The sequence below is a fragment of the Pieris napi genome, chromosome 20 (assembly GCF_905475465.1).
Source record: "Pieris napi chromosome 20, ilPieNapi1.2, whole genome shotgun sequence".
NCBI lineage: Eukaryota > Metazoa > Arthropoda > Insecta > Lepidoptera > Pieridae > Pieris > Pieris napi.
This window is the reverse complement of record NC_062253.1, coordinates 142,167-161,871: the sequence shown is the minus strand read 5'-3', so window position 1 is coordinate 161,871 and position 19,705 is coordinate 142,167. Positions and strand designations below refer to the sequence as shown.

The 19,705-nt window shown below is 36.3% G+C and overlaps 2 protein-coding genes and 1 long non-coding RNA gene across 3 annotated transcripts; all 3 read right to left on the bottom strand.

Annotated features, from left to right (window-relative positions):
• Window positions 1-1,720: 1,720 nt before the first annotated feature.
• On the bottom strand, window positions 1,721-4,747 carry LOC125059625 (trypsin-7-like). The gene is made up of 5 exons (XM_047664126.1): window positions 4,521-4,747; window positions 4,018-4,168; window positions 3,357-3,612; window positions 2,676-2,858; window positions 1,721-2,321 (listed from the first exon to the last, which is right to left on the bottom strand). The coding sequence occupies exons 1-5, from the start codon at window positions 4,702-4,704 to the stop codon at window positions 2,157-2,159; spliced, it is 939 nt and encodes a 312-aa protein (XP_047520082.1). The 5' UTR covers window positions 4,705-4,747; the 3' UTR covers window positions 1,721-2,156.
• Window positions 4,748-5,586: 839 nt separating this feature from the next.
• LOC125059623 (facilitated trehalose transporter Tret1-2 homolog) lies at window positions 5,587-10,559 on the bottom strand. The gene is made up of 7 exons (XM_047664124.1): window positions 10,452-10,559; window positions 9,640-9,869; window positions 8,088-8,411; window positions 7,868-8,000; window positions 7,475-7,698; window positions 6,554-6,748; window positions 5,587-6,277 (listed from the first exon to the last, which is right to left on the bottom strand). The coding sequence occupies exons 1-7, from the start codon at window positions 10,504-10,506 to the stop codon at window positions 6,038-6,040; spliced, it is 1,401 nt and encodes a 466-aa protein (XP_047520080.1). The 5' UTR covers window positions 10,507-10,559; the 3' UTR covers window positions 5,587-6,037.
• A 5,176-nt stretch (window positions 10,560-15,735) lies between these two features.
• On the bottom strand, window positions 15,736-18,118 carry LOC125059627. Its single transcript, XR_007118703.1, has 3 exons — window positions 17,813-18,118; window positions 16,388-16,582; window positions 15,736-15,954 (listed from the first exon to the last, which is right to left on the bottom strand). It is a non-coding gene; the product is annotated as an uncharacterized LOC125059627 (long non-coding RNA).
• Window positions 18,119-19,705: the final 1,587 nt, after the last annotated feature.

Here is a 19,705-nt window from a genome sequence, read left to right as displayed (position 1 = left end):
CACAAAATCAGTAACAGCTCATTTATAAAAAACTTCATTTTTAATTTATAAATAGGTTTCCAAAATATTATACGAAGTAATATAGGTATCTTTAACATTTAAGCATCTAGTTTCTACCCAACTAAAACGGCTGAATTTAAAAAGTCAATATTGGTGGTTAACTTAGTACTTGCTGACATATAGAGGCTATGTCTAATGCAATTTTATATACGAGATGTGCTCAATTAATTTTCTTATGCCGAGAAGGAAAACAACGTAAGAAAGCCAAAATATCTGTGAAAGAAGAAAGATTTACTGTTCCTCCAACCTCAAGTGAGAACCAGTGGCTAAGTTTGAGAAGTTGTATATATTCTTGGCGGCCGGAACAACATTGTTAGCGCAGTTTAGGTTCAGGTTACAAAACCGACATTGTTCGGATGTACAAAAGGTACTCGTATATATGATGGTTAAAACATTTTCAACTCAGGCCAAGTGCAAGAAAGTACTGATTTTATTTGTAATACTTGTAAATCAATACCCTGAACATATAAATGTGTGTCCTGTCCTACACAGTCACAAAACATCACCTTGTACCTTATTAGCTTCGAGTGGGATTGTCTCAAACATCCTGAATATATTCGAAGTGGTTTTAGAAGTTGGAATGTTTCGCTCAGCTTGTTTTTTGGTAAAGTGAGATTTTAAATGCTTAGGGCATAGAATGAAATTCTGCTCTAAAATTGCTGGACAATGAGTGCTAAGAGAGAAAGAAAAAGGACAATAATAACTCCGTAAACATATTTACGCCTTTCCTTCCTTTACCCTGCCAGGCATACCCGACCTACCCGCGATCTTACTGCTCCAAGTAACTTATTAGTAAAGTATAAAAAAAAATATTTATAAAAGTTAGAATGTTCAAATGTTTCGGGTTTGTACCATTCTAATACAGAAAACAGATTAGTTTCATTACAACCTTTTAGAATTCTGAAGAATTAATATGTGAGTATTTAAGAGATCCCTAAATTGCCAAAAACTGCATTCGTTATTATTTCTGGAAAAGGAATTATTTCTGGCTGATTCTGTATATGTCATAATCCAAACACACACGAGAGGCGCTGGACAGAAACCGGTGGAAACAGATTGTCCGATCCAGATGTTTCCTTGTAGCTGACTGAAGACTGAACGTACCAAACTTTAAATGGCCGGCAACGCACTCGCTAGCTTCTGACATTAAGAGTGCCCATGAGCGGCGATATATAAACAAATTGTAAGGCCATATCGTCTTTAATTTTTTAGCATTCATATAATTTAGGCACTTATAACTAAATAAATAAATAAACTAGTGGTGTCATAGTTATGTTAGGACAGTAAATTCAGTACAATATTTAATTAATTTTACGTCCCGGTCTATGGGGCACGACGGATGGCCTTGTATTAAATTCACACTTTCTTTTAAATAAAGCGATTACGAAAACTAAAAGTATTCAGTATTTGACAGGTAAACAATTTGAAGATGTAGACGTAAGAACAATAAACAAACGTAATGTTAATGGTGAAAAATGGATTTGAAATCAACACACACTAACCTGAATTAAATGACATAAATACTTAGGACAATATACTTCCGCTATACGGGAATATCTGTCTAAAAAGAAAAGATTTTTTTTACAAAAGTAGAAATTTTATTTACTTACAACATTCTTAGTACAAAACAAATATAGAAAAATACGTGAAAAATAGTTCTGGCTCATTTTTTCAATTTGTCAATTGAAGTATACTTAAAGGTCAAAAAAATGCTTTTTAAAGAGAAAAAAAAATGCTTCTGACGCCAAGGCGTGTCTCGATAATCATTATATGGACTCTGCACCATGAAAATCAACCGTTGAGAAATGGTTTGCTAAGAAACATCAAAAAAGTCCACAAAATAATTTCTGATTAAGATAGCTGAGACCCTAAAGATATCACAGGAACGTGTTGGACAATGGCATTAGTTAAATTGATATCCGTTACGAAGGTTTTATACTACTACGTGTTAAATGTAATGAGATACAGTGACGTTCATTAGGAGTTTTGCTACTAAAAGTGCATAATGGTTGGCCACCACTCAAAACATTTTAAATATTTATGTTCCAAGCTACCATAGCTTCGAAATTCTTATTCTAAACTAAACAATGGTAATACTAAATAGCTATATCTCGTATTGAGTTGAGCCAGAACTTGACATTTTCATCGGAAAGTCTCGTGAAGAGTGTAGGACTGGATTCACTAGCGCATGAGTCAGAAAGCCAACCCGAAGTTATTCCCCAGAGAAGGTCGTCAGCTATTATTGGTGCGCCTACATCCGGCTGAAAAAAAACCCTTGATTATTTAAGGTGGTTGAAGTGGCCTAGTCAAAGTCTCGATTGTGTCAATGCTGCCCACAATGACTCTATCGTACGAATGGCCTAAGAATTAGCCAGCCAGTTAATTAAATGTTGTAACAAACGCTACGGCTGAACATCTTTTAGGCCGCTAGTTAAATAGCGCCGTTTAGTTAATAAACTGCATCATGAGCATTACTTAGATGTATTTAATATTTTTTATAGATTTTCGTTATGTTAGAACCGTTTTGAATATACATAATATATATTCCATCTTTGGCTATATCTTTAGTATGATTTATGTAAGTATTACAATATAAATAAATACCATAAACTTACCATACAAGGACTATGAAGGCTGACGATTGGGTTTAAACACATCGTAGATTGGTCCAGTGTTTTGTTCAAATGCTTCATTTGTTTCAGACATTTGGCCCAGGGAATCAACTTTTGTGTGGACACACGCATGCTATTATATTTCACCCTCTCTTTAGCTGATGCTGATAAAACTTGACCATTCACCTGAAATTATGGGCGTGTGTTTAGAAGTACAATAAGCTCGATAAACATTAAACATTGAGTTTGTTCTCAATATTTATCAAAAATCACTGAAAGTGTTCAGTCGCTAATCAGCTGTCTAGTTTTAGCGCGACAGCGAATGTGAGTTTGTTTTACCTTACACCTCACTCTATTTCTCTCAATTTTCTTTTTGACGTGACAACGTCTAATAATTCGATGGAGCCGGCTGCACGGAAAAACGAAAAAACATTACTCATGCGGCGTTACCTCGCTCTGAGGCGTTCCATTTAAGGCTTGAAATGCAAGCGAGAGCGCGAAGCGACAGAGAGGCACAATCGGACTCCGCGCTCTTCAGCGTTCGACATCTGTCTCTCTCCTACTTGAGTGACCGATTCGTGACGTTGTCACGTTCAACTATCGTCAGTAAACCGACTTTACAGACAACCGATTTTTCTCATAGAAAAAGGCTTCCGGAAAAGAAGAATTAAGTTAAGAACTTACAATTAGCCTTGGCCAATAAGTGGCGATGAACTTTCCACTAACGACTTCTCCTGCCTCCGTCGATATAGGTATTGGCTTGATTTGAGCACTATAAGTCACTGGCTGAGCTAGCTTTAGTAAGGCTAGGTCATAGTTTGGTTGCTGATAGGAGTAAAGGGGGTGGATCTCGATGCCCTTCAAAGCCATCAGAACACCACCCTTCTTGTAGTTAAAAGTGCCGAGACGGACCCTGAGTTGTTTGATTGCTTCTCTGATACTGAAACATATTTGTTACGATGACAATACAATAAATGCGTATTTAAACAAATTTTAATAATAAATAATAGCTTTGCCGGGTAGACATCGGTTATTCATATGAAGATTAACATACATTTCCATGAAAAACAGTTCTTCTACCGTAAATAGTGAGATCCAAGTCGGTCTATTCAGTCCCTACTTAAGGATCCTTCTGTTTTAAGTTATCAGGTAAGTAGTTAACCTAACAACCTCGTATACTGACCATAAATATTCTTGGACATTATTTTACTAATGATTTCTTGGTGAAGTATGTTATATAAAGGAATATATTTCTATATATATATAATGAAAATGGTCTTCGTTTGAGGCTCAATCACCTTATATAAAACTAAGTTACAGAGGGAATATATGTTCTTTATCTTACTTATAAAACTCCCCAGCTGCAGATAAAATCCATTTGGAGTCAATAAGAGCTCCAGACGCAAAATGCGAGTTCCTCCTTTGTATCGACACAGCATATGGATAGCTTGATTTTTTCATATCATTTTTATTTTCTAGTTTGATAGGTTTTTCATCTACAAAAATAAAAGTAACTTATATACACCGAATAGTTTTAAATATATATTGCCATCTTCAGTTCGTGCGTAAAATTCTGGTTGTTTAAGAGACATTAATTTCTTTTTTGTTCGCAATTAACACTTACTCGTACACCATTGACAAAGTGGGGCAAATACAGATTAAATGCTACATAATGTTACAGTTGTAACACTTCAAGAAGGTTAGTTATTGCCGAAATTATTAAGCTGTAACTACAGTCCACATATAAATCACCTCTCATGGGATATTAACTGTATATATACTCAGTTACGACAGATTTAAGGCTTTAATAAATGACTTAAATGCACAAAGTGAATAATATATACTTACTTAGTTTTGTTTCATTCATTTCTTTAAAATCCCGTTTTGGTTTTTGCGATAAACTCTTGTTAAAAACTTCATTACTCTCAGAATCAACTGACGAACTTGTATCTCCATCGTACTCTTCCTCTTTATAATCTTCTGCGTTTATTGTGTAGAATAGGAGAAGAATGACATATATATGGTATTTCATTTCTAAGTAACAATTCAGGTTAGTAGTACTTTGATAATCGATCTAACTTTAAAAATAAAATATGGCTAAGGCTCTGAATTTACACGCACGTGACTAGTTCAATATAATTGGATTTAAAATTCGAATCCATACTAAGACACTCGTATAATGTAAAATCGTTTTATAACAAGTGATCACAGGTGTAAAAAAGAAAGATTAAAAAACGATGTGCATTGTTCGTAGTCACACCTGCTTTGTTTGTTGGCTAAGTATTTTATAACTACCGGCTTAGTCTAAATACACAATGCAACCCGTGCAGCAAGCACGGGTTCGATTCCCGGGTGGGGTGAATATTGTAGATTTTTAGAGTGAAAATTTATTGGTAGTATAAGTTTGGAAGTGGTCTCCCCTTGATTCGGTTCCTAAAATCCATTGCCTGGATATGTTATCCATCCATTAATTCGAGAAACGCGGGATTTCTTGAATATGCAAATTGACAACACAGCTTCTTTTGAATGAGGTAAATACCATATGTTATAATGTTGACGTAGAATTCCTAAGTAAACTTTCGTTCGCGTTTTTCAAAATCTGTTGCACAGGCAAGGAAGTGTTGTGGGTTAGGAAGTGTGGTTTGGGAATTAATTTTATTAGGTGCTAGATAAAGAGCCTTCCTTGTTTGGAGTAGATATAGAGTTGGTTACGAAATTTTATAATGGCCAATTGATTATAAATAAAGAACTGGTATAACTGGAATATATCATATACTAAATAAAACTACGCTATTCATATTTGCTTGAAGGAAAACGTCGTGAGGAAACTGGCATATCTTAAATCCAAAATTATCTGTGGGATTTGCAGCACCACATATGTAGGATTATAATAATGAAACATAAAAAAATACGATTTAATTATTAGAGTTTTATTAATCTTAAATGAACCTTAATGCTATCATTTTACTACGCATGTTAACTAATCAGCTCACGTCGCAATGCTTTTGGGTTTAATATAAATATTAAACGATATTCAAACAAATTACTGAAGTAAGATTGTCAAAACATGTATTTACATAAAGGTCGTAGCTCACAAAAAATTGTTCAAAGTGAATTAACCAATGACATATTAAACCACGATATTTTCATACCGCGAGGAGCACAGAAAAGATAGGTACGTAAACAGTATTAAAAATAAGTTTTTATATGTAAAAACATATCTGACTTATACCATAGTATATGAATAACTACTTGCTTTACTTAATAATTACGCAATATAATAGGGTTCCTCTGTCACAAAGTTTAAAACAAATTGAACATTTCGTTAATTCAAACTTCCAATTTATAATTCTAACGATTAAAAACTAAACCGTGCTAGTCTCTTTGGGGCTATTTGTCAACTGTTGTTGAATCTCTTCATCAGTCTTTCCCCTGGTCTCGGGTAAGAAGAAGGTAACAATTGCGCCTAAAAGATTGAATACCCCAAAAAGAATAAACGTAGCTGGTAGACCGAAGGCATCAGCTAAAGGTGCATATGCAAAAAGCTGAATAGCACCGGATATCCACGCATGGGTTACGACACAACCCATGAGTCTTGTTCGGACCTGGAATTATATATGAGGCAGTAAATCCATAACCAAGATGGGTATTATTCGTAGAAGTCACTACGTATCTGTAGTCTCAATTCCATACATTTATGGACTTATTGAAACAAAATTGTTTATTGAAATAGGTGTTTTTACGACCGAATTTCTGTTTGTTTTAAAAGAGAAGTTAGGTATGTGTTTAAAAAAACTTATAACTCAAAGTTTAATAGTAGTATATAGATTATATGACTTTTTGGTTACAAAGTAGGTCTATATTCATTAGTGTGTACTTACTTGAAAACTAAACATTTCCGTCAATATTATATAAGGTAAAGGGCGTACGCCACCCGCATAGGTCGCCACAGATACAATCATGCACACAACTGGCAGCCAGCTTGGTATGACATACCCATATTTCTGCATCAACATTGCGATACCAAGGATTGATTGAGAAAATACTGATATGAAGAAGGTTCCCGCTAGTAAGGGCTGGAAAGTATCAAATAATGTAAAATTTATTTAAACATGTTCAACAACAGTGTTGGTCTATAGACAGTGACTGAGGTCGTAAGTTCGATCTTCGGCAATGGACTTTCTTTCTATGTACGCGCGTTTAATATTCATTCGAACAGTGAAGGAAAACATCGTCAGGAAACCGGATTGCCCTAAGGCAACCCTTCTTGCCTAATAGATTGACAAATGATCATAAAACAGATTCAGAAATCTGAGGCCGTAAAAAGGTTGTAACGCCACTGTTTTTATTGACCAGCAGTGCCTGACACATCTTCATTTTGGTAGTTGAGGAGCATCTCTTATCTTAAATGGTAAAAGGTCACATAAAAACAATTCTTAAACACAGCCGGGTTTTGAACTCACGAACGCCAGATAAATAGAGGGGTCCACATGGTAAATAAGTAAATACTAATACTACTACCAACATTTGATGTGTAAATTAAGGCTTTATTATTATATGTTTGCCTGTTAAAGGGTGTAAAAGTAGTTATTTTAGAGTTTTTCTTAGATGTAAGCTGTCATTGTAATGCCCGTTGGTAAACCTTCCTTAAACCATCTTTTCGAGAAAGATGTTTTGATTTGAAAGGCTGTTCTGTTTATCATCTTTCGATGATGTACATTAGCTTGATGGTAAGTCACCACACCTCTGACGACAAAAAACAGATTGCCTTTGACTATATCTTTATATTAAACATAACTTACCTTCCTTCCAAACTTCTCAGCAACCGCAGTCAAAGTAAATGATGCCATAATACTAACTATAGGAAAACTTAGCGTTTGCAATTCTGGACTTATACCAAAATCTACCCCCGTCGAAGACAAGATGGCAGACGCATATGCAATGATCGCGAAAGCACCGTTCCAAGCGTGGAACGTGAAGATGATGAGGATAATTATAAGACCACGTCTCCAAGCTTTATCTTTCACTGAAAAAAGAGTTATGTTCAATAATTGAAGGCATTATATAAGGTAATACGCAAACAGTTTAAATATTACATATCTATAAACATGTGAAAATATATTTATTTACATTCTTAACATAAATACTAATAATAATAATATATTATACAGCTTTTTATTCGTAAAATGACTTACGAATACTAATAAAATCGAGCTTAGGCATTGCCTGAAACTCTTTTTCCTGACGCTGCATAGCTTCCACTTCTGTTATCACAATTTTATCATCCGTATCCAAACCTCGAAGATACGCAACAGCTTTATGTGCTTCCTGAAACGAATCAATCAATATTTTATCAATGTCATCGTCAAATTTCATAAGGGACCCCAAATTAATATTGTCTTATATAAAACCAACCTCAATCTTCCCCAACTTGACCAAAAAAGCCGGAGATTCCGGCGCTCTTAACATCAGCAAAGCCATCAATACTGGGAACGCAGCCATTACGTACAATACTTGAAAATAATCCATGTACGCACCAACTAAGTATATTATCAGGAAGCCCATATTCTGCAGTAGCACCTGGATGGATCCTAAGGATCCTATCATGTCTGACTGGCTGATTTCTCTCACATACATTGGCCCAACTACGAATACGCCCCCAGTGAAAAAACCGCTTAAAGTTCGGGCTATGCATAGCGCTGTGATGTTTGGAAATAATATTTTTATACTGCTCGATATCTACAATTAAAAAGTTTGATGTTATTAGAATGACAAATATTTCAAATAATATCTCAGCAAAGAACAATATTGAATAAATGAATCCAGATCTTAGCTTAACCCCTTAATACCCTTAGCTCGTTAAGTCTATAATATAACTAATTAAAAAAAGATATGTTCTTCTTTAACATTTTAAATTTGAAGATATACTAATGATAGTATTCTTGGCACAGAAGTTAAGACATAAACTTGTGTTTGTGCTACACAATTCCTTCACAAATCAGGGAGGAACCTTGGAGTTGTGCAATTGTGTTATTGCATAACGGTTACTGCTTCCACTAATGGAAGCCACCGCCTCGGATTTATGTTTTTCCTATCATATATAATAATTCAAGTCAACTATTAATTAAATAAACGTAAACCTAAATAGACATATCAAAACGATAACATTGTAATATTTAATTTCAAATAAAGCAGCTATTTAACATATTTAACGTTATTTACTTAAATTGATAAAGTTTCACGTTTATTTTGTTATTAACGGTTCAAGGTGCGATAAAAAGTTGATAAATTAAACTCAGCTGCTGGTATTAATCCGAACAACTCCGCTAAATACTCTGTGCGAACACTACCATAATATAATACAATGAAAATTGGATCCCTCAGTTATTCGGATCTTAGTTATCGTGTAGTATACAGAGAATAACCTCCTACCGACCTCAAATTATTTGAAAAGAGAGCTTACTTCTCTCTCAAAGGCCTTTTATGGCTGTCTCCTAGGCTTTTCTCCCCTATACTACAAAAAAACTGTCATGTTCCAACCTGAATTACCAGTTGGAGTACAATAACCGCGGTAGCGTCACCGCGCAATCTCTAGGCTTCTTTTATAATATGAAAAAGACCGCTTTTTTCATACACTAACGATAATGACATTAATTATTCGGTTAATCGATTACTCTATCAAAATACTTGTCTATGGTCTTCGGGGCTCAGTTATTTTCGCTATATTCTATATAAAGAGTAAAGTGTTAACATTTTCGAAATAAAAAGATTCACTTTTCGAGTCAATTAATTTTTACCTTACCTTACCTAAACTTAAGATTTAATTAACAAATTCTTCAGGGTTTACTACAATGCGTTTCACTACATCATCAGTGACATTGATCAAAGGGCATGAATTCAAAGTTCGAGTGTGAGCACAAAAAACGGTAAGGGTACGGTATTTATAACGGTGTGGCGAGGAACTCACCATCTGAGGTATCGTGGTTGCAATAACCATCCACTTCCTCCCATATACATTAGCCATGTATGAGTAGATTGGTACTGCACCAGCAGAACTGAATACAACGATACTGGCAATCCAGGATATCATGGTCGTGGAGATGGGATGACCCAGAGGAGAGGTGTCAGCTTGTAAAACTTTCTGCATTGGAGACGTCCATCCAATCTCCAATCCATATATGAGGAAACCGATGCTTACTATGGAAATTATTTTTATTATGAAATTGTTTTGGTATTTTTGTCTTTAGGTAACGCTTAAAGACATGTTATGTAACTATTCATTAAAACAAAATTTGTGTTAAGTCATTATCTCAAATAAAAGGTGAACAAACAATAATTAGAATAACCAGGCCAAATTAGCAGAATTAAAATACGTCAAATTATTAAAATTGATTTGAATATCAGAAGAGGAAGAACAAAGATACTCCTTTATAGAAATAAATTAAATATTCTTAATTCGATGGTTTAATTCAAGAGATAAGACTGATTTAGTAAAAATAAAAAACAAAATAAATCAGTGGCACTGCAAATTTTTTAAATCTGGGTCTCAGAGTTCTGTATCTTTTTCATGTTCATTTCTTATTCTAGGCAAGTAGGTGATCAGCCTCCTATGTTTGACACACACCGTCATTTTTTGGGTTTATGGCAAGCCGGTTTGCTCACGATGATTTCCTTCACCGTTAGAGCGAATATTAAATGCACACATTGAAAAAAAGTCCATTGCTTCACCGCCGAGGACGATACTAATGGAGTATAATAAATAACATGAATCAAACTTACCTATAATCGAATACATCCATTGTATGTATGTATGGCCCTTTTTTTCTGGTGCCATTCTAAACCTCTTCCACCTAAATGCTAAAACGAATGGTTAATAGTTTCAGATTCGTTATCTTATATACAAGTTGATAATACAGTTGTATTTAATTGTGTAGATATATAATTACGTACAGTATGTTTAAAATTGTAACGGATGTAATGCAAATGTAATGGATAGGTGCCAATGCAATGTCTGGCCGATTTCAAGCTTAAATCGTAGTGTAAGTGGATTAATATTCCTGATTAATTCTGGTCCTTTTGTATAAATTCGTAAGATAATGCTTTGCAGAAAGCACGTACGTAGTATCACACCGCAATAATGTCGGTGGTGCCTTCCCTTGCTCATACAAAGTGGTGATCGACGCAAAAACAAAGCCTAGAAGATCGGCCTTCTCCTTCTGGATATGGGCCAGCGAGTCATCCTCCAAATGGAGGGGGGCAATTTCGCCAAATCTGGCCATGTGCTGTAACTTTGCCTTAGCGATTTCCCGTTTGAGGGACCTGGAGGCTGAGTTGTATGCTTTTTTCGAGGACAGACGCATCACAGAATGTTACCACTCTGCCCAGGATTTAAAAGCATATTTTATTGTGATTATTTTAAGAACGACTACAATGTTATGTTATCTAGAGTATTATTCTCATGTAAGTGACATTTTTTGTCTTTTTTGAGAAATAAAGTCTTTAAACCTAAAGCATTCTCGCTTACGATGCAAGGCCGCATTGCAAGAACGTTTTAACCAAGGCTAGAATTTGACTCTAAGACCGTATTCTATCCCAATTTGCTGACTTGTTACACACGCGGCGACAGCCCACGAAGCGAGGTCGTAGAGGGCGCGTGAAGGGCACAATGCTCCGGGCCACGCCATGATCCTATCTACCCGGATGGCGGGTCAACTTGGAAGTTCTTCGGATGCGAAGTCAGCAGAGAGGGGTATGACCATCCACATCTGGTATTCGCGTAATCGCAGGACTGCCTGTTGTCTATCTTCTTGTTTTGTTTTTAAATCAAACGTCCAAATCTGGCAACCGGTAAGATATGGCACAGAAACACACTATTGTATAAATCAAGTTTTTTTATTGTTTATATTTCATTATATTTTTTGTAGTGTATTTTGAGTCTCTGTAAATATCGTGTTAACGCATATTCTGTGTTACTACTATAGTGTAATGCCCGCCTTCCACTGCGTAAGTGTTGAGCGGGAAATGGTTGACCGGCGGAACGGAGTTTGAAAATAGTTTTTGCCTTCCAGTAAGAAAGAGTTTTTTAAATAATTTATTTCGCCTTCCACTGTCAACGAGGTCAACTAGGCGGAGCGGGAAGCGGGAAATGAACGACTACTCCGCTCATTTTCTGCCTAGTTCTCGCTCCATCCAGCAAGGTTGTGCGTCCGTTTGCGAGCGGGGAGCTGAGCACCAGTATTAGGCAGCCCTTCGTAGCATCAAGACGTTTTTTGTGAATTTCACACACGATAATCTTTGTCATTTGTATTCCATAAACAAGGATATTTTCTCACGGCTTCAATAAAGACCTTCATCACGTCTCAATAGAGTGGCGTTGCACCGACAACTATACCTCACACACACATACATTTTTTTTTTCATTCAAAAGTCGAAGCGAAGTCGAAGTACTTCCATATATGAAAATTCAAATGCCAATAGCATACGTGAGTACTGAAAGAATGGTAGGTACATGTGTTTTTCATATTTGTGCTCTACAATATATCCTACATAAATGTCAACATTTTTTAGCCAAGCAATGAAGATTTAAAAAAAATTGTCTAAAGCCGCTGGAAGTATTCAACTTTAAATACATAACAATTTATTATTGTAAATATTTCGTACAGTTTGTTTACTCATTAAAACAGTTTCAACGTTTTCAACTGTTAAACGAATATTTGAGTTCCGGTATAGCACTCGGCCGTGCCGTATTCAAAATGGCACATACAAATTTATCTAAAGCATAAATATACATATCACTAGACGACAATTAAACTTCACTACAGACTTATGACAAACATTGAAATATGTATTAATATGCTATACTGTTTCACGTTTATTTATTGTTAGTTGCACTTTCTGTGATTGTTTCCAACTATTCAATCTTGTAAAAAAAATGTGTGCAGTTGGCAAGTGAACGAAAAGATGGCGTATTTAGTCCCAATTTCAAAGTAATTTACATTTACACAGAAAAACATACCCGACTTGTACCGATTGATTAATGGGACACCTGTATACTAAAATTTCTGAAACCAAGATAACCGAAAACGTAAAATCATCCTCACAGTCCACGATCGCGCCACCGCGGCGCCGCAATGAAACAGCTCCAAATTGCTCGATGATAATTTGCTATTGCTCCCCATCGAATTAAGCAAACAATTGTCATTTTATTTATTTTTCATTTGTAGCACCACAACTTATGATAAGCTTATAAAAAGAACTATTATTATTCAACTGCAACGGACATTAGAGAGTAAAATTGCAATAAAAGAGATTTGTAATTCGAATTTCGATGTTGTGTTATAAAAAAAGGGTGCGTGTCCTTATGTACGCGCGTAAGAAGTTATACTTCTTTGGCTTTCTTTATTTTTTAAAATATTAAATAATTAATAACAAATATTTAACGTTAATAATTTAATAATATTTAATATTTAGTTTATTATTCAATTATTAATTAATATTAATAATTATTATTATTTATTATTTTATTATATTATTCATTCAATTTAATAATTTAAAAACTACGGATGTTTCATAACCTTTTAACTAAGTAACAATAGGTCTTTGTGAAAAAGCATTGCTAAATTTCTTTGAAAAAATAATTAAAACTCCTTTATTTGTTTAAAAGGTAATTATGTCATTATGTTCATTCAAAATTCTTGGCATAGCTGCTAACTTCACGCATATTCTATTTCTTTTTACTTGTAGATTGTCTTATTCCCATCTCGCTCGCGCACGCTATAATCACACTGACAACTTTGTGTCTCAGGTGCGCGCGCATCGTAAAATTTCACTCTCATTTATTTTTCATAACGCGCCTAAAGAAGTATAACTTCAAAACTGTGCGAGGAGTTTGATTTGTTCCCATTCGAGTAGAAACTTTTGGGCCGTCAGGTTCAAGTGCACAGGCGCTAATTAAATCTTAGGTCTTTTTACAGCTTGCTAGTCGGTGGACTGTGTGTTTAGAATTTATATATTATGTTGAATGTCAGGAGTATCTGTAATGTATGTTTGAGCAAGCTGCACTAGATGACTAAATATAAGAGAGGGTGAGACATAAGAATCTAACAACCATACGGATCCCTAAGCCCTACAGACGTACTCTAACACATAAATAGTGAATATATAAATAAGTACGGGATGACTGCCCCAAGAGACCTAAGGTAGTTGTGCAGTGTGTGGTGTAGCGTTATCGGTAAGCAGTAGTGGCCTAGAGTGATTGACCAGCCTTGGTTGCTTAGCTAGCTTTTCCCCTTCCCCAATTTACTTCAAGTGGATTGATACAGCTTTATCACTAACAGCGCAGCCTGCAGCTTGCTCAGACGTAGTTTGCGATGGATCCGCTTCCACAATAACCTTCAATTCTTCGTTATTCGCTCTGGTCTCCGGCCGTCGACGGCGCTTGTTTCGGCCAGGACGAAATTTCCAGAACAAAAACGTTGGAACCAAAAACGCACTGTGTTTTCTTTAGAGACAGCGCCACCATGCACATAATTAATTTTTGGAGCCGTTTCTGCAGCACTGGTACCACGGTGGAAATCGTACTCGTACATAACGCGATATTTCATGTTTTCAATTTTATAAATAGAGTGACGCAAAGAAAAAATATTATAAGAATGTTACTTATCCATTGCACTCCCTTTGCCCCGCATAACCAATACCTGTACCCCTCTTACGCAACACCGTTATAAAAGGAAATGGACAATAGAGATCAGAAGCTTTTGATCGGATACCTCACATCGGACCGGTCAATTCTCAACTAGTTAAGTTTATAATAGAGATTATTTGTCGTGCACCTAATATCGGGCCGATTAAATATTTAATAAATAAATAAAAAATAAAAAGCCTTTTATTTCTTGCTTTCTATAAGTATTACAATTTCCTTAAATGTCCTTCCAATTTCCTGATTAAATATTTATATTTAGTTAAGTCTTAATTATTGTCAGTGATTAATTAAAGTAATTTCAACACATTTTGTTTTTTTTTGGATTCACCGCTGGCCCTCACTTAATTAGATTCATGGTCAAGAAAATGTAATGCCCACAAATAGCTGCACAAAATTAAATTTGGAATTCCTAACGACGAAGAACGACGAAACGCTATTTCATATGCAAGGGCCTAATATTTAAGTGGGCGCCTGGTAGGTAGTACCGGTGACTTCAGAGATGGTGCTTTCCTCGTTTAACGAATGTGTATCGCAATATTTTCAATTTTTTATTATTATTTACATTAAGTATAAATACGTTATTTATATTTAAAATTAAACTTATATAGGTATAGATCTTAATTAAATAATAAAAATAAAAATAAATTATTAATATACAATAATAGTCGGCTTCGGGACGTGACGACCCCATCGCCCACTGGTGAAATGGTTATTTCACCAGTGGGCGATGGGGTCACAGGTTGTGACAGAGGTTATTTCATCAGCGCAATCATTCAACCCCTTCCTAGTGGGAGTGCCATGCTGTTGCCTTCGGGCTTCAGCCAAATGGGCAGGCACGACCGGGGCAGTACCACTGTCTCTCAGAAAACCGGCGTGAAGTGATGCAATAAGTTCGCCTTATTGTACTCGCGTTTCGTGCGGTGAGAGAGACTCCCGGAGCCCATTCCCCCCCCCCTTGAGCCCACAAATGTTAGGGGGCTCAATTCCAACATCAACGCTGTCCACTACCACTTAGAGACTGCGAAGCCGGCCTTGCTCTTTCTTACCGAGACTCAGATATGATACTTCCTACCTCTCCTACCCGGGGTACAAATTGGAACATTCATTTGTGCCGCGGGCGGGAGTTTGCGTGTACGTCAGAGAGGACATCTGTTCTCGTCGCCTCGGGACGCTTGAAGGAAGGGACCTATCTAACCTCTGGCTGCGCGTAGACTGCGATGACCATCCGCGATTCTACGCATGCCTGTATAGGTCCCATAGCGGAAATACCGAAACTGACCGACTCATTGAGCACATCCAAATGGCTACAGATTCCCTGCTCGAAAGGGTTCCTACCGCTGAAATCATGCATCAAAAGCATTTTCTTTTCTTGCCCAATTTTCCCATAACTTCTTCCTCCGTTTTCCCCCTCGTTTCCGGTATAAACATAGCAATACAGGCACCAAGTAGGTTGATAACTCCAAAAAGAATGAACGTGTAATGTAGTCCAAATGAGTCCACAAGTGGGCCGAACGCAAAGAGCTGAGATGACATTGAACACCAGCCGAAGGTGTGTAGTAGGCCTAAAAGTTTTGCTCGTACCTGTAAAAATCATGTTTAAAATAATTAAATCAGTGGGGCATATATTAATGGAATAATAATGAGTTTGGGGTGTTACGAGGACACATTTGTGCCTTTGTAGTCTACGAGTTTTAGGTCTTAGATTTAGTACTACAGATAAGCTGAGATTTAATATCAGCAAAATAACACAGTGGGCTTCAAGAAGAGTGACGCAGAATCTGCCCCACCGGAAGTGGTAACAAGACTTCTTTCATACATTACAAAAAATAGCACAATATGAAGACACTACATTTAGTTGGTTTGTGTATTGTAAAAGTCAGCGGATTTTCTGTAATAAGTTTCCAACCTTTTATTTCATAAATTATTTAAAATCATACCAATGGTATATCGCAATTAAATTAAAAATCACTTTACAATGTAAGAAATGTATTTAAAAGTCAAGAATATATATTACCTGAAAGTTGAACATTTCAACACTAATGATATAGGGCAGCGGCCTGACTCCACCCGCATACGTGGAAATAGCTAATATCATAAACAGAATGGGAATCCATGAGCATATGGAATATCCGACCCGCATAAGTAACCGTGATACTCCAATACCTGTGTGACCGATAGACGTCAGAAGATATGCACCAACGTGGAGGGGCTGAAAAAATACAACTTAAAACTAAGTAAAATGAGGCAACATTCATAATATAAAACGTCTGCCCTTTTTCCACCTGGTTCCATATATCTTCACAAAACATAGTTGAGTTATATATATGCCAAATAGATTTTTTAATATGTTATCGATTTACTCAGGCTTCTTTTGACGCGATATAAATCGATGAACGCCGGCTGCACGCACGTAAACATGACTCATGCCCGAGATACACGAGGATAGCAAGCTAGTGTCAGTAAGCTAGCAAGCTAGTACTTCTGGCTTCGTGTAGACAAAACTAGCTTCATTTCTTAGGTAGTAAGCTAGTTTACAAGCCAGGATAGTTTTTAATAGGATGGAGTTCTATTTTTTAGGATAGTAGGGCCCCCCACCACTGATTTTACTATCCTGGCTTGTGGACTAGCTTCGTATGGCCGGCGAAGCTAGTTTTCAGTTGGCTAGTAAGCAGGAACCACGCGTTTTGTTTCTTTTTGTCACCGCGACGTGTTTTTGAGATTTTAAGATGCCCAAACTAAGTATGGATATTAATTTAAAGTTTGTACAACTGTACCGTGACCATGAATGTCTGTAGGCGTTCTACAGACATTCATACCCTTCAACCCTTCCAAGTTTTAAAGACGAAATATCTAAACGTGATTCAGCACTACTAAAAATTCTAGTGCGAATTGGCACAGTTTTTGAATAGTGTTTTTTTTCGCATGCAGCTCATTTTGGACGTGTGGTTACCTAAGTCACTGCAATAGTACTAGCTTAAAATAATCCTAGCCTCATGTAAAAAGAACTAGCATGTTCCAAGCCAGGTCAGCAAGCCAGGACAGTACTAGCTTGCTATCCTAGCTTGAAAAACTAGCCACGTGTATCCCGGTCATCAATGTTGTGTTCCGCCAGAGCCCAGCGTGCAAGCGAGAGCGCGGAACAAGCGATATAGATGTAGGTACCATCGGCTTATGCGGTTGGCTTGTGACATTTATCTGTCTTCCACTCCATTAACGAGGGCAAATATAATGTTAATTTAGCGAAAAATTATAATTTTCAATTAACTCCTTGTATTATACAAAATAATGATAATTTAGTGATAAAAATTCAATTCACTTTTTATCAATTGAAAATTATCGTGTGTCAACCGAATTTACAGACCAATTTTTTTTAGGTATTCAATTCCATACCTTGTAAGAATCATTTTTATCGAACGCATTGAAAAATATTAAAGCTCACCTTTCTACCACACTTTTCGGAAATTGCAATCAACGTGAAGGATGCAATAATCATGATAATTGGAAAACTGACGGACTGTAATTCAGGGCTGATGCTCAGGTTGGAGCCTGTGGCCTGTAGGACTATTGAAGCGTAGGTGACGATCGCGAAGGAACCATTCCACGTCAGGGTTAGCCGTGCCATGAGTAACAGTATGAAGCCCCGGCGCCAGGCTTTATTTTTCACTTGAATTAACAATAATTACCATCAGATTGCATCAAAGCAGAAATTCTCAGAGCAGTGAGGTCGTAGGAAACTTCTGAGCTTTTGGCTGGCTTAATTAGCCATTATTATATTTTACTAATTTATTAATCACGTACATTTCTGCGCACGTGCTGTTTATTTCTTTGTTTTTGCGGCGGTTCTTCACCCTCTTTACTCGTACTGAAGACTTTGCTAAGAACTTGGCTCATCAGAACACGCAGAAACAATATCTTTTTTGACTGTTCACTCACCACGTGTGCACTCTTATCAGCTGTTTTGTATACGTTTTACGCAATAATTTTTCTACTTAAATAAATATAGGGTCAATATTACTTTAAATTTACTACTAGTATTAAAGTTTGCATTGGTTAATGTGTCAATAAACGAAGAATTCTGGCAGCATGCTTTAACGCGGTAAAAAGTAAGTTTCAGTTTCGACCGCTGGGCGCTGAAGGCGGTGTCACGTAAAGGGAAAGGGTCGGATACTAGCGAATTGAGTGGAAACGAAAACGATGTAGGTACTCTCATAATGAATCTCACCTTGGGCGTCAAACGGAACACATAATAACGAATAGTTAAAATGCACCAAACAAAAAATATGTCGAAATTATTCTATTTTTGCTTAATAATACATTGTTTAACCACTAGTTCTGAGATTTCAATATTCGTTGTATTTTTCTACAATGCCATTCCCATGGAATAGAAATCACAAGAAACAGATGTTACAGTTTTTGTAACTCAAAAACTCTTTGTCAAAACAAGTTGCGTGTATGTACTCCAAACGTGTCAAATGCTACTCCATTTGTTAAAACTGCAAAGTACTTTAAGAATTATGTTGCAAGGGATAAACATAAATATCAATCAAAAATCATATTAATGTAATCAACTAATTAGTTTAATAAAACACTAGTAAAACAGGGTAGCTCTGTCGGAAATGGGCTTTTCCCACAACTACCACAACGGACGACCTTCTGTGAGACTCAGACCTCGGCTTGGACCGTCGTGGATGGTAAATCGCCTGAGAGGCAGGACAGAAGACAAGTTCGAAGTAAGTGATCTCGCCTTCCCCGGTAAAGGCGATGTTTTACTCTAATCTGACCTGGCGGCTTTTAATTCATCATCAGCTGTGATCCGATTATCCGGATCTATTAAAATGTGTCGGGGTCTTTGTAGTCAGAAAGACGTAGCTAAAGAAGCTTAGACGTCGAAATTGTGTTTGAACGCCCCATTCATCCCTTAGTAGGGAGCTCCAGTTCATGTGGACATACCGCCAATGCTTTTCAGCAATCGTAGTCAGCGAAAGACTCGCTTCATACGAGTTAAAAAATCACAAAGCTGTATCGATCTCACCTAAATACTCGACTGAAACAATGTATTAAAATAATATTCGACTATTTTGTTTAACCATCAGCGTAACATAGTAAATATTGGTTAATATGTAAATCAAAATCGCCTTTAAAATCTAGTCAACATTTCATCATACATGTTAAGACCTTGCTATTTGCTTTTCATATCGCAAAACTGTATAAAAAATTATAAAATCGCCGTAAAATAAATAGCATTAAACCAAAATAAACATATTGAAAGATAACATTCTTATATTTAATTTTTAAGACAATAAAAAATTGTTAATATGTTATTTACTTAAAG

What these genes read in the sequence shown, in the direction of transcription:
- LOC125059625 (XM_047664126.1), bottom strand. Translation starts at nt 4,704, where the DNA reads ATGAAATACCATATATATGTCATTCTTCTCCTATTCTACACAATAAAC. An exon ending in AATGAATGAAACAAAACTAA is followed by an intron (nt 4,169 to 4,520) that starts GTAAGTATATAT and finishes TTATTTTTGTAG; the next exon opens with ATGAAAAACCTATCAAACTA. An exon ending in GCCTTCATAGTCCTTGTATG is followed by an intron (nt 2,322 to 2,675) that starts GTAAGTTTATGG and finishes GTTTTTTTTCAG; the next exon opens with CCGGATGTAGGCGCACCAAT.
- LOC125059623 (XM_047664124.1), bottom strand. Translation starts at nt 10,506, where the DNA reads ATGGCACCAGAAAAAAAGGGCCATACATACATACAATGGATGTATTCG. An exon ending in CAACCACGATACCTCAGATG is followed by an intron (nt 8,412 to 9,639) that starts GTGAGTTCCTCG and finishes TTTTAATTGTAG; the next exon opens with ATATCGAGCAGTATAAAAAT. An exon ending in CGGAAATGTTTAGTTTTCAA is followed by an intron (nt 6,278 to 6,553) that starts GTAAGTACACAC and finishes ATATAATTCCAG; the next exon opens with GTCCGAACAAGACTCATGGG.